Below are 15005 nucleotides of genomic sequence, written 5' to 3'. Positions count from 1 at the left end.
AATCTGGAAGGGATACTCCTCCTTGTTTTCTCTGTATGGCCTATAGGCCAAAAATGTGCTTTAAATATTACTGCTAAATAAAGAAACAAAGCTAAGGGTAGCACTGGGACTGGGATGGGTTGCAAAGTGCAGTCATGTTACGAAGGAGATTTTAAAAAGCTGTGTGTTCACATCCACTAGCTCAGACATGGGTACCTTGAAACATTTCTAATGCCTGGTGTGCACACACGGAGTAACCACCCCTGAAATGCAGCTCTTGCCTGGTAGAGACATTAGGACACTGTGAAAAACAGCTGGAGATGTTGGAGAAATGTAAAAGAAAATACCAGTTTTTAATTAAACTGCCATGGAACAAGAAGGAGAGAGGACTTTGGGCTTAAATGTTTCATCTAATAGGTCTCCGACATCTTGGGTAATTAAAGAGAGGTACAGGTTCAATGCCAGTTGGTCTGTAATGTTTGCTGCATGCCTCCCTCATGAAGCAGGGAGCCCACCCTGTCCCACTGCTTCACCCACAGAAGGAGTTTGCAGGAAGTTCAGTAAGTTCAGAGCTGCTGACACTGCTGACAAAGCACATTCTTTCTGGAAGCATTTACATGAGTCAAACTTGACAAGGAGCACAGGCTACATAATAGACTTTAAAAAAAAAACAAAAAAAAAACAATGCATAAATACACAATTTGTTTTATAGGTATTTGTTATAGCGTCTTATATCAATAATATGTATGCACAAGCATGGAAGCGAAATGTAGACATCTGACACAAAATCGAGAATTTTATAAAACTACACTTACTGAAGTCTTAGTGATGGATAGATATAGTTTATATCTGGTTTCCACTTTTGAATAGAAATATATCCTAGCACAAATAAACATTCTTCTGCAGTGTTTGTGTAACTTTGGGCTGGACCAGCAGAACTGAAATGAAAACTGGCAAGAAGTTTGTTCAGATAAAGAGAAAGGAATGGACTGCCCTGCTTTTCTTGGTTGGGGTGGTAAATAAGCAACTGAGGTCATGAAAAGCAAATCAAGCACCAGATCATAATAAGCACTTGGTATGGCTGTGTGAAAAAAATAAAAATAAAAATCGTCTGTGTTAATAGTCCAATACAATATTTATAAAGCAGAATATGGTTTCTAGAAACAGGTGAGTGCAGACAGACCAAGCTCACTTTGCTTGGTCCTGATGCGGCTGGTTGCAAGCCAGCCCTGTGCTAGAAATCATCTTGCTGTCTGAGCAGGCTCTGTGCCAGAGATTGCTGGAATGGCTGTGGACACCTGGCTATTGCAGCCCTGAGGGTTCTGGGTCAGGGCTGACTGATGTTCAGTTATCTCGCAGCTTGGACAGAGTCTGAATCTGCTTCCTTTCAAATACATGAACAAATATTACATTTATTTAGTGTGTAGGGTTATTATAGCAATCATATCCACAACTACTGAATGCATTACTCTGGAATTCATGGTGTTCCTAAACCAAAGCTCATTTGAAATGTCTCCCTAAGAAAAAAGGTCTAGCAATTTTATGCTTTTTTTGAAGGCTGTTAGCACATCAGTGACCTCTCTGGCTTCCAGATGAGGTGTTTGTCCCTGCTTCCAAAACCAGTTCTCAAAGAACTCAACTTTGTCTGAGTAGCAAGCTATAGACCTATGATCTTTAGCTGACATGAAGATCTGGTGTTCTGCTCTGGAGGTCTGTAGTATCTAGGATGGATTGCAGAAATGTATGTTTGCTATGCATGAATCATGCTTTGCAGTGAGGGTGCATTTTGGGTCATGCTGGATGGCAGTGAAAGGTAGCCAAGACCTGCATTCTGAAAAGAAAAGTGAGTCCATTCTGAAAGTCATTCTCTTGTAAATGTAACATTTGACTAAATCTCCATTTACCTGCCTATCTTTCAACTAACCAAGCTAACCTTAAAATCTTCTGGTTTTCCCATGTCAAATCAGCAATCGGTGTCAAGACACCTCAGTGAGAGCAAGAGTAAACCCTGGCAGAGTATGGCAAAGGTGTTTTGCAAGTACTTTAACTCACTGCTTGCAAGAAATGGACAGGCTCAATTTCACACTGAAAGCATCACTGTGCTGCAACAATATGGTAGATTATTTTTGCTTTAGAAAGCTCACTATGACATTTTATCTCTATTTGATCTCTTCTGTTTTTAAAAGGCTTACTAGCAATTTACTTCAGCAATAGAAGGGGAAGAGAAGTGTGCTGTTAACTATAGAATATTGCCTCTTTTCTAGATAGCCCTGACGGGTGGTAAAATATAAGATTGGGTTGCACATTCACAGTGCTTACTGTTCTACCTAAAGCAGATCTCATTGTCAGTCACTTGAAGACACTTCAGAGCAGGACCCTGGGCAGCAGTGCTCCATGTAATAGCTGCAGTGATGGAACTCCAAGGGATTTGGGTAGGACAGCTTCTGGCTGTCATCATGGTCCTTATGCCCATGCTAGCACCCAACTGGTTGTTTTTAGTAATTTGTCCATCTTTACATTTACTGAATCAGAGGGAGAGCAGGTTGTTATGAACAGTTTTTTATCCATGGTTGCTTGAATATTCTGCGCTGGTAGATTGTGGGTTGTTTATACAAAATAAAGCACAGTATAAAGAAGTTTCTACTGAATTTTTGCTTTAGGTCAATTTAAATCATACCTTTTAACATTTAGTAGGTTTTACCTCTATAGCTCATAAACAACCTTAAATTTGCTATTCATTTTATGTACATGTGTGTGAGTATTTGAAGAAAGAGGTTGTTTGTTCAGAGCTTTTTGTTTTGTTTTGGATTTAACAAGATTTAAGGCTGAAATTTCCTGCAGTGCCTGAAAACAGCATGGTGTAAAGAAGTTATACACATGCATCTGGATTGCCTGGCTTTGGTCAGTTTAAATTAAACCTATAATTTTGTAAACTTTTCTAGCATTTAATTCTATATATTTCAGAAAATGGTTTTGTTTTGCTACATGTTTCACTGAACTGCTCTCACTGCTTTGCATTAAAGCAAATAAACTAATCACCAGAAAAGACTAATCTTCTTGATCTGATTTGCAGGAAATGGTATGGATCACTGAGCATGCAACCTTCCATGTCCCTTATCATGAGGATTTGGTATCCTTTTAAAATGCTGTTTCTATTGACTTTGTAGCTATCAAGCTAATAGCACTCTTCCAGCTCAGCCAGGTCTGTGCTTTGAATGGAAAGAACTAGGAGCTAAACCAGTAGATTAAGGCTGATATTGATGTTTGTTTTTTTTTTTTTTCAGATGTGTTCATCACATCTGCACTATCAAAAATCAACTAAAATGGCTATGAAAAGAAGAAAAGCTTCAAAACTATCATGAAGCTTGTCAATTCCTGAGAATTACCCACAAAACTCTAGGCAGAAATATGTTTTATGTGACAGGAAAAGTCTGTCTCCATCCATATAAAATAGAGTACAAAGGTGTCAATCAGGGGATATCAATGATAGGTTGGGCTAGGTTCAAATCTTTTTTTCTTTCAGTTTTTAATTATGCTTCTTTTATAAAGCTTGTATTTTTTAAACAGCAACCCTTTATATTATTACGTCGTACCAAAACATGTTGTTCAGAGATTCATAAAATATGTTCTCAAAATACATCAATGGTCTTAAAATACGTCAATGGTATTTTCAAACACAGGTAAGTCCTACATTCAAAATATTATGTTTGAAAATTTCATAGTGAGTCACTTCACAACTTTGTTGTTTATTCATTTTGCCTTTATAATTATGCCCAGTAATGCTACCTTTGTTTCCAGCCTGAAGAGAGTTAATTTTTAGAGTCCAAATATACAGGAACTAGTCGTTTAAAGAACTTTATATAATATGCTATTATTAGCAGTAGTTCATAGCTTGTTCGTAATTAACTTAGTAATTTACGTAGTGGTTAAAAGATGAGGATCATGCCTCTGTAGATGTCTGGGAGAAAGAAATGGTGTGTTTTCTAAATAAACATTTTAAATGTATTTTTTTTTGTTGTTTCCCTCATCGCCAGGTTCACCTAGGAAAAAGCTGAATAACTGAAGCCAATTATATTTTGAATTATTTAATATGTGTTTTCATATTTATTTTTTTATCTATTTTCCAAGATGATCAGGCAATCTGAGGAAAAAATGATACTATGTGGAGATAATAACTCTCAAAATCATGGTTTCAATTTTCAAGTTATATAGAAACTTTTTTTTTTTTTTGCAAAGCATTGACATCTCAGTGAAAATTCCTTCACTTTTTTAATGTCATCTTGAAGGAAGTAAGAATTTATTCATAATGTCCCTAATATCTAGGTAAAGAATTCAATCCCAGTGACATGGAAGCACTGTTTCATGTGATAGATCTGCATGAAGTGTTCCCTGCTTTACAGAAATTATTACTGAAGAAAAGTGTATTTGACAGAAACAGTCGTGTCAACTTCTAAACTAGAATCTAAAACCACTGCCTCACATACTGTCCAGCTGTTACCAAATTAACAAGTACATATTCAAGGGAAAATGGTAGGCATGGACACAGGAAATTTTCAGACCTCCTCCTTCAGTTGGTTAGATAAGAAAACTCAGAATTGTGGAACAGATAAGGCAATAACCAATATGAGCAAAAAGAGACACATTTATGAAAAGAGACCTTTTTCCTTTATATCTTTTTCTTGATAATATAAGTAATCAAAAGTAATAGTAATGGTGACTTTGCCAACACTTCATCCATAAAAGTCAATGGAATTATTATAATTAATTAAGATATTTAGATAATTAAGGACTACAACTTAAGCCCTGTGATTTAAGAGCCCCCTTCCCCCCTTTTCTTATTATTTGAAAAGAAAAAAGCTTTTAAAAGAATAATAACCTTTTAAAATTTCCATCTTTTTGTAGTAAAAGTACTTTCTTTTGGCCAGAAAAGTTTAATAGTAGTAACTATAGTGTTCACTTCTCTTACAAGCATGTTTGACGCATCTTTTGAAATCTAATTTTGAAAAATTGACACAATTAGTTGTTAAAACATACATGTATTGCATTCTCACTGCCATATAACGTGATTTGCCAAATCAGCCAAGAGCTTGGTTGTGCATATTTGCTTATTTACTAATCTAAAGACAAATTTAGGAAAACAACAATACAAACAAACAAAACTAATCATTCAATGCCTGTAAAGAGGATCAGATAGAAATTCCATAGTTTCAGGTATGTTTCTATTTCTGAGGTGCATATGGTGATATCAATTGCTGTAGTTCTTCCCTGAAGAACTCATGCCAGCACTGCAGGCTGGTGAGTAGAGACAGAGGCTACCACCTCTACATACACCAAGTAGTATGTTACTCTGTAGCTATCTTAGTGATTTAAGAAATTAACTGCTTTGAAAAGTCTAGTATGCATTTTATTCTATGTATAGTCTAATTTATGCATGGAAAACTTCTATTGACCCAAAACATCCTAATGGCTCCTTCTGCACTGTTGTGATGTATCATGCTGACAAAGCACATATTACATGTGCTGAGAAGTAACCATTTACCTGACAGACTAACAGCCCTTAAATAATCATTATGGCACCATGATCTGGAGTCTAAAGACTGCTGAACTGATAGAAGTGGAAGAAACATATTTATTACAGTCAATATGTTCCCATGCAAAACCTCAAAAGCAGATGTTTGACTTAGAGGACTCAAATCCTCTGTCCCCTTTCATCTGAGGATCTCAAAACAATTTAAATCCTATCTTTAAATGGTTCCCGCATATTTCATCCTCAAAAAATAGGAATTATTCTTAGAAATCAAGCACAATTGTATAAACATCAAGATTTCTACATGTATAGTACTTATCTCATGAAGTCCCTGTCTTAGGACAGTAATAGCAGACCTTGTGTTTCTACTCAATATAATTTTATTTTAAAGTATTTTGTGCTTTAATTACAACATATGAAGAAACCCAGACAGGTCTATACAATCATCTTAAAAATAACAGGATAAAAAATTCATGTATCGGCTGTTTTGGATAGGTATAAGGCACCTGCTTGGTTGTGGTTCACAGCTCTGAAAATGCTCTTGGATTCACAGAACATCCTAGTAAAAATACCCTAATAGGTAGATACCTATTTTGATATGACAGTGGTATATCCGTAAGCATGATAGGTAAGCTTTAACTTCCCATCTTAAACTATTCTTTTTGCTCACTTTTTCTTTGCTGAACTTTTCACATAGAAATTTAAACTTCAAGTGTCATTACTTCACTGAAACTAATTTGTCCTTATTATTCCTCATTACCTTTTATCTTGTAATTGCTCTTTAGAGCTTCATACAATCTGCATATTACATTCCTCTATGTGTGCTTTACTAGTCCTGATTTATTTTTTTTTTATAATCAACATGGTCAATATATACAAATGGTAAGCACCAACCTGATTTGCTATCCACAGTAATTGGATTCTGCATTTAATTACAGGTGGTAATGACATTTTAAGCACCTTATACAGGTGTTGGGGGGTTTTATGAAATGTTAAGCAACATTAAGAAAGTCTAAGCTTCTGGAGCATTGCCAAATTTCAGAGGTGCCTTTCAACTCCAAATTGCAGTTTTCATGGGAGGATAATTATAGCTCTGGCCACCTGGACCGCTCCTGCTGGAGGCAGGCAGAGAGGGGGAGTACAGCTCTCTTCTCTCTTTCTCCATTTTTTCCTTGTAAAATATTCCAAATGTGCTGTGGGTTGTATTCTGATCCTTAAACATACTGCATTGCCATGTTTTCTGTGTATGCGTGTGTGAGCTTGTCAAAACCAGTGGTAGAACACATTGTTATGTATTGGCAGCGTAGCTGAGATTGGGTGACCTTGGAAAAGATACTTGAATTATATTGATGGCCTCCTTGATCTTGGGGGAGGTTTAATTCGTGTATAAAAATCCAGCCTAAGAACATTAGATGAAGATTTGTTTTGGAGCTAATGGGAAAATATATGGCCAGAAAAGGGAGTTGCCTTCTCATTCATTATTCATGTAGCTTTTCCTGGATAGTAACTTTTCCTAATAGTGGAATTCGAATATTAACATTCCAAAATCAATATTCTTTTTTTTTTTTTTTCTGTTTCTTAGGTCCTGTCTTTTAAAAGAAATCAAGAGAGGCAGCAGTTTTATATGTCCTGCAGAAACCTAATTCGGGTCTTAATTTCTACTCCTTTTCGTCCCTTCCTACAGAATGTGTGCTTATTAGCAAAAAAGCCTAAAGGCTTATCCTGCTTGTGCTTGCACAGTGATGACTGCCTGCACACTGCCGGACAGGTCAGGATGCCCGAGCTGTCAGTTAGGAAGCTCAAGCTGTTCCTGTTAGAAGATGCGGCTTTATTTCCGAGATTAATCTTAATTCTTTATCTCTAATAGCATTTTCTGGTGTGAAATCCTGGCTTTAGTGATGCCAGCAGGACTTCAGCTCTGAGGACATCCAGGCTTTTGAACTGTTGTTTAAGAAACACATCATTATTCTATGATACCATAATACTTTTGCTTACAAATTGGTGTTACATCACACGCTGTCTGTGGAGGACATTTCTGTCAGTGAAATGTAAAAACAAGCAGATATCTTAAAAGATTGTTGCTGATAAAACTCTAAAATCAAGAACAGCTAAAGGTGAAGCTCACACTTATGTGTTTCTTGTCTATACTGAATTAGCTAGCTGACCTTTCCTAAGTATTATAAAGTCCAAGTGATTGGAGTGCCAGAGCTAAGATTTTATTTTTCCTTGTAGGGCATCTGAACTCTGTCTGGATGCATTGCTTTGCATTGTATTTCTAAGATCAGGTACTTTTATAGATACACAGCTTCTGTATTGTTGCATAGAGAAAATGAAAATATATATTCTACATCACTCAGAAATGAAATCATAAATAGACTGTAATACATGAAGCTCAGTACAGTTCATCACACTGACTCACTCTAGAACACGGCAGTACTTTTCCCTCTCCATTGTTAATGCTGAAACCAACTTCTTTTGCAGAGTCCCCTCTCTAGAGATTTGCATTTCCCTAAGCCAAAGACAAAGGAGAAAGTTCTGCAAATCCAGTTTGCCAGCTGTTACCTAGTTTTCTTTTAATTTTCTGGGAATATTTTTCTCCCCAGTTTTGCTCAAAGAGTACCAAAAGACACATCCTGTTCTTAATTTCTTCTTTATCAAATATGCTTTTGGAATCTAGTATAAAGAATTAAAACTAAATTATCTAAATTAAATTATTGACCCTTCTGTAAGGAAATAACAGCATTTCAAATGTTTGTCCCAGGGACAAGCTGGAGAAGGTCACTTCAGGGGGCTGAATTCTGACTCTGTGTTTTGGACCTCCCTGCAGATCACTGATTTCCAAAAACATTGCAGCCAGCTCAGTTTCCAGGGTCCAAAGCTCTGACTTAGGGTTGTCATAAGGTAAGCATAAAACTTCTGAGGTAAATGAGAAGCTGTGGAGTAATTTGGACTCAGACATTTTTAATGGGCCTCTGCCATTACTTTTGTGAGGAGATGTTCTCTAACATTGAAGTCACAAATACATGCAATATATGCAGAAATAACATTCAAAGATTGTTGCACAGACACAAGATCAAATACTCAGAAGTCAGTAAAAGAGAAAAGATAGTTTTAATCACTGGTATTCACTAAAATCTTGGTGAGCATCCACTGAACATCCTAAGATAATTTTCAGAGCTCTGTTCCCCAGATGAAGGCAACCTCTTTAAACAGGATGACAATCTCCAAACTGTTACTACCGACATTAGGGGAAATTTGCACTGCCTCCTACACATCCATCATTTGGAAGAGCTGAGAACTGCTTGGGCTACATGCTTTGGGAAGAGTGGAGCAAGAGCAATTTACAGGTTCAAAGGTAAATATTTTTCAAAGTGTTTTCTATTTGTGGAAGCCACGTTACAGAAGATATTTGCAACTCTCTTGATCACTGCTGCTCCCGTTTGTAAATATTGTGATATCTTAGGTAAATTTGGTCAGGAAATGATCTTCGTCATTTCTAGTGTCTTCATTTTGTGGGAAAATAACAACAAACCCAGTGAAATCCAGCCAAACAAAGACCCAGATTTTTTTACTAAAGAGGATCCCTTCTTTACCAAACAAACTGTCAAAAATGTTGCCAACTGTTTTCCAGATGTTGATGTATTTTTTTCAGTGGTCTGTGGGCAAAAAAAGAAAAACTTTAAAGCTGTATTTACTTAAACAGCTGATTTTTAATCCCAACTTTCCCATTTTAATGAGAAACAGATTGCAAAGTATTTTGAATAAATATTTTCTTTACGAAGTGGAGCACACAGTGAATTGTTAAGTAAATTTATTGTCTGCATGAACATTTGGGAAACAGCAGCTCCTCTTGAACACCCTTATTTTCATACCTAAAGCAGCTCAGAGTTTTCCACAGGTTATAGGGTATATCCCATGGACTGTGCTGCATGTTCAGGGCTTTACCCAGTACAAGTTGGTAGAGAGATTACAAACAAAAAAAACATATATCTGTATTTGGCAGAGAGGATTTTAGCAATTGAAGTGAATTTATAGAAAATTTCACTTTATAAAAGTCTGTTGTGACATTTTGATTTTTGGTTTTGCTTTTCTTCTGTACAAGTGTGTAACTTCCCCATGTATAACCAGGATGTGGAATACAGCATGAGTGATTGTTGTTGTCTCTCTGGAGGTGGACTGCTGTTGATGAGAAGGCAGCATATAATCTCACTAGTATGGTAGGAGGAGAAAAGAAAAATGAATGGTAAATATGCACCAAGTCAGGTGCACCCTTGGGAAGACATGTCTGTGCATCAGAGTTATCCCACTGCCTGTTCCTCCAGAGCAAAATGAATACTGGTGGCTCAATGTGGTGATTTCTACTGCATTTTGAATTCATGGTTTCTCTTCTGAGCTCTCTTTACTTATCTAGAAAGCTTTATTTTCCTCTTGGGTACTAATTATTAATTTGTTTCATTGGTTTTATTGAATACAAAATAATATTTGTACTTTAAGTCGGTACAAAATGTTTCACAAGTTTTAGTTAAAAAAAAATAAAAATAAAAATAAAAATTCTTAGTTGCAGCTAGAAAATGTTCACTGCAGCTCACAGAGGGCTTTGGGAAGGTGACTTTAAGCCACAATATAGAAAATTATAATAAGCTATAATACACAACAGACATGGATCATTTTACCCATTTGAGTCTACTTTTTGACTTGGTAAATGGTTTGGGTGAAGTGCCCTCTGCAAAGTCAGCGTTATATAATATATATATATATATATATATATATATATATAATATATATATATAATCCCATGCCTATTGGACATGGACCCAAAGTGAAGCAGTTGTCAGGTTATGGATGCAGACAGCATTAAAGTTGGTGTAAAATGAGGTCTATAGAGTGTGCGAGAGAGCACAGTGGTCTGTTGATTTTTACATTAAATATTGCCTTGAAATGTTGGGAAAAGTGTGTGGTAATTTTGGAAAAGGGTCTCCTGTATTTTGTTAAGAAAACTGCAGCAGCAGGGAATGCTAATTTTATTGAAACACTAACAAAGGCATACCCAGCAAATACTTTATGAATTGATGTGACGTGGCTCTTCTTGGTCCAAAGCCAAGATCACTTCCCTGGGGACCAGGCTAAGCCTGAGGTTGCTGTGGCAGGTAGCATGCAACGAAAAATCTCAACATCCTCATGGCAGCTCTCACTCTGTGGAAACCAAATTGAAGGCCAGGAGAAGTGGAGAATAAATCTTTCCAGGGAAGTAGTGCTGGAGAGGGGAGGAGGCTGCTGGGACTCTGTCTCTTGACCAAGGCAGAACTAGGAACTCTTTGGAAAACTGGAGTCAATAGTTAGATTTATTTTGAACTCCAATAAACCATACTCCCAAGAGAGAAGTGTTTTGAAGCAAAGACCAACCACGTCATTGTCTTCAATGGGAGAAAAGTGAAGCAAAAGCAGTGAGAGACATGAAGCAGTCAGACCAGTGAGCAGCAACTGGTCATTTTCCAAAGCTGATGTATTATTTCCCATTCCTCACTCACCATGCAGTGTCAGGCCATGTTCTGGGCTCTGGCCCTGTTTATAGTTTATGTAACAGCAAAAAGACAAGGTGCCATTACCTTTTAGTTGAAAGGTCATACTGAAGCTATTTTCCACTAATCTTAGGGACTTCAGCCTTAGAAAAGCAAAATAAAATTTAAACATTTGGTCTAAGCAACTCCTCTACCCTGACTTGACATTTTTCACAGAGAAATGAAGTTAAACATTGAGTTATATATTGAACAAATACTGCAGAATTGCTCAAACTGCTTCTCAGTCCCTGATGTCAGTTGTTCTCTGTGTGAATGAGAATGAATTTTTCAAAAATTTAGGAAATGTAGAAAATGATCCTATAAATTTTAGCCTGCTATTAAAAAGAAGCAAATGTCAGGATATATTTTACCACTTCAAATCAGTGCACTGACAACATGTTTATTGTGAAGAATGTGGATAATCCTGTCCCAGCTAGTAAATGCCTTGGATGTATCAGACGTACTGCTGAGCTCCAGGGCTGTCTGAGATTTGGGTGCCTCAGCTAAGCCATAAGAGACTGACCCTGGATAGAAGCTTTGCCTGTCCTAAATACAGGATATTGTCCAGTAGCCTAAGCATTGTAGCAAGAGGCTTTCCCCCACATTTGGGATGGATGAAGGAGCACTCCTTGTTATTTCAGCTTAGCTGAAATGTTGCTTCTTAAGCTGCAGGAACCCAACTGTGTGGCTGAGCCTTAAGTACCTTTTTGTATCTTTGAGTTTAAGCTTATGTGGTTTGCTGAGGCAGGGCTTACGTTTTGAAATTAATGCGAACATTTATGTGTGTGCTTAGTTTCAAGCACTGTGAGTACTCACACTGGACTTGGATTTATCCACTGAGGGGCTGAACTGTAAAGAAGAAACAAATCTAGTAGGATAGTCACCTGTGTAAACGTAAGGCAATTCAGAAATATTTGCAGAATCAGGTCTGCAGGTTAAAGTATATTCTGTAACTATTTTATGGCTTTGACAATGTTATCTGTTCATTTTGTCATACATATATATATATAATATGGAGTTTGAAATACATTTTAAATTTTATTCTCTGTTGATGAGGGAGAAAAATAAAAGAAGTATCTATACAGTGGTAACATGAATATTGACCACAAGGTGAGCAGGACCCTCTTTTTTGTCAGAAGCTTGCTTGTCAGCATGCTGGTGATAGATCAGATGTAAAGAAAATCACTTCTGCAAAACCAATTTGCTAAGGGGCTTGTAAAATCCATTTTTAAAAAGTTACTGAGGCAAAAAAAAGTGAAGGACCAGCCAACCAGACATTTTGATCAGCTCTTCAAGGTCAAAAACTGATTACTAATTCATCAAATATCTTACTGGTAGCACTGTTTGAAGAGCAAACAACTCTGTGCAGATGTTCTACCTAATAACTTTAATACCATGGAAAGATGGGTAGGGTAGGAACAAACAGAATTTTTTACTTACTCTTGGCAATGCTACAATCATAGGAGCTGTGGTCTTCAAAGCACTGGCAGCCCAAGTTCGTGCATTGTCCATTGCCGTTACAGAAAGCAGGACACCGGAGAATGGTGAGGATTTCCTCCTGGGTAGCAGATGTCTGGTTTCTGACATGAAACACTTTACCTCTGTTTCTTAGCACTAGTCTTTCACATTCATTTTCCAAAAGTGCTATCAGTGCCCTCACCCAGGCCATGTCATCCTTGAGCTGCAGATCTAAAACACATATATCAATGGCCTCATCTATTAGCTCTCCAAGGAGAGCCTTACACACCAAGCCAATGGTGGAATTTGCAAGAATTCGGTGGCAAATCTCATGAGCTTTGGCAGAGGTTAGACCGTTGGGAGTAGGCCATCCCAGTGGAAGTTTTGTCCGAATCCCTTCAAAATAATCCTCTGGGAAAAAATAGGCAAAGCTGTCTGAGTCTGTCTGGCTTGGGCTATGCAGTGGGTAAAAGAATGAGTACTCATAGTAGTCTTCTTGCCTTTTTGCTCTCTGTAGTTGTTCTGTTGGCTTGGTAAAGTTAAGGAAACCGTTGTTTTTCATGGAAACATTATGTGCAAGGGCTTTTAATCGCTCCTCGGGGCTACCTCGCTTTTTGACTGATTTAGGCAGATATCTTTGATCAAAAGACTTGGCTGACAGTTTCCCATCATTTCTTAAAGCAGACTCTTTGCCTGAGTGAGTGACAAACTCTGATGTAACATCTAGATACGGGATTGCAGAAGTGTAATCCACATTATCATAATGGCAACCAGGAGATTGAGTCTGAAAGGCATTCGGCGTGTTTACCAAGGACACAGACTTAGTGCTCTCCTTCTGACATCCGCAGTAATTTTTCCTTTGCTTCCCCTCAGAAGGTGCTGGAGTCTTGTCAAATAAACTCTTTCCCGGAGGTATTCTGGTTTAAAAATAGAGGGAGATTAGAGAGAGGAAACTTTCAACAAATTGGTCTACACTGCTAAGTAAACTTTCTTTCCCTCAGGCTGGGGGATGTATAAATTCCCAGTCTAACAATGTACTTAAGAAAATGCTTAAGTTTAATCTCTATTTTCTTTAGTCATTTCTATGCTGCCCTTCTTGAGTTGTCCTGTAGGTTTTTTAGCACTATATTGGGACTTTTTGGTAACAGATGCTTAAGTGCTTTGCTGGAGCGGTGCCTAAGTGTGGGATGTCACTTTGCAGAACTTTTTCTTAGGTGCAGGTTGCCCTTTGCATATTACACACGAAATAAGGCCTTGGATTTGTCCCTGGTGTGACTCAGATACAGCTTGGAGAATTACAAAAAAGATATATCTGTTTCAAATACTTCATTATGAAAATCATCTTTATCCATTTGCCTGGATTTTCTACCAGCTGTTTCCTCTAAGACTTGGATCACACTCTTTTTTTTTTTTTTTTTTTTTTTTTTTTAGTTTTTCCTTTTTTAAATACATACTTAATTTAATTTTTGGCCTTTAATGGATAATGGAGCTTTCTTGGAGCTTTTCTTTGGACACAAAGCAGTTTTCTAATGATCATGGGGTTAGGCTATCATGTAAGGTATGATGATTTTTTGTCTCCCTTTTCAATTTACTCCAACTTTAATGATAGATGAACTTCAGTTTGAATAAACAGCAATGACTGAAGTTTCCCTGGAAATTTCATGAGCACAAGATCTCTTATTGATCTTATATGTGCAGTGCAAGAGGCCTGGAGTTTCACAGAAAATGATGCCTCTTGTGTCAATAGCTGGCAACTCTTTATTTCCAGACAAATATGAAATACCACCAAAAATTTAAATTATTTTGGCACCAGTTTTGTCTTGCAGCCAGAGGGTTCAGGAAGGTGAAAGCATTTGTCAACATTTCAGAGCCAAACACTACTGTGGAAAGAAGAATTGACTTTATCCAATTTTTCCAATGTGCGGACACAGCAGAATACAGTGTGGTACAACAGGATGCCTTTTGTGCTCACAGAAATGCACAAGCTGTTCCGTGCTCAGCACTGGCTTTCCTTCAGTCTTGGTCAATAAAACATGTTTTGCTGATTGAGGAAGTATTGAAGTGACTTCTTGTCCTTTGGACAACACAGCTTTAATTTCTAGTGGGCATCCTGCACACAGTGTTTATCCAGCCCTGACTGGTGGTGCTACCTGAAACAGAGGTGGCTCAGACTTGCATCACAAATTAAAAATAACACTAAGGCAGCAAAAGTATTTTTTTTTTCTTTAAGGGGACACCAGATAAACTGAAGACTAGGTAAATATTAGATAATAAATAAATAAAAATCATATAAAGTAATCCCAAATTGGGACAGAAACTTAAAACACAAATGAAAATTTCAACAAAATGAAACACTTTTACCTTGGTATTTTATTGAAATGAATTGTTTCACTACTTCTATGTGAATCATTTGGAAACCACTGGAAAACCCTGTTCTACCTCACGGGCATGTACCTTGGTGAGCAAGGAAAGGCCTCCTGTCC

At 37.2% G+C, this 15005-nt stretch overlaps 1 protein-coding gene and 1 long non-coding RNA gene across 15 annotated transcripts in view; one reads left to right on the top strand and one right to left on the bottom strand.

Moving 5' to 3' along the window:
• Window positions 1-15005, bottom strand: part of LOC101796734 (von Willebrand factor D and EGF domain-containing protein) — a 179256-nt gene that overhangs the window by 84664 nt on the left and 79587 nt on the right. For all 8 annotated transcript variants that reach the window (XR_011810468.1, XM_072040487.1, XM_072040489.1 and 5 more), the window contains one exon: window positions 12505-13439. Coding sequence is in view for 7 of the 8 variants with exons in the window: in XM_072040487.1 (XP_071896588.1) it covers window positions 12505-13439 (935 nt within the window). In the remaining variant the exon portion in view is untranslated. The remainder of the gene's footprint in view (window positions 1-12504; window positions 13440-15005) is intronic.
• The window catches only part of LOC113844086 (uncharacterized), a 197786-nt gene that overhangs the window by 152077 nt on the left and 30704 nt on the right, over window positions 1-15005 (top strand). Inside the window, exon 1 of one of the 7 annotated variants that reach the window (XR_011810474.1) lies at window positions 8151-8861. The exons of the other annotated variants lie outside the window; for them this stretch is intronic. This is a non-coding gene — a long non-coding RNA (uncharacterized lncRNA). Of the gene's footprint in view, window positions 1-8150; window positions 8862-15005 lie in introns of those variants that run through there. 7 annotated transcript variants of the gene reach the window in all.

The sequence above is a fragment of the Anas platyrhynchos genome, chromosome 7 (assembly GCF_047663525.1).
Source record: "Anas platyrhynchos isolate ZD024472 breed Pekin duck chromosome 7, IASCAAS_PekinDuck_T2T, whole genome shotgun sequence".
NCBI lineage: Eukaryota > Metazoa > Chordata > Aves > Anseriformes > Anatidae > Anas > Anas platyrhynchos.
This window is presented reverse-complemented; position numbering and strand designations above follow the sequence as displayed.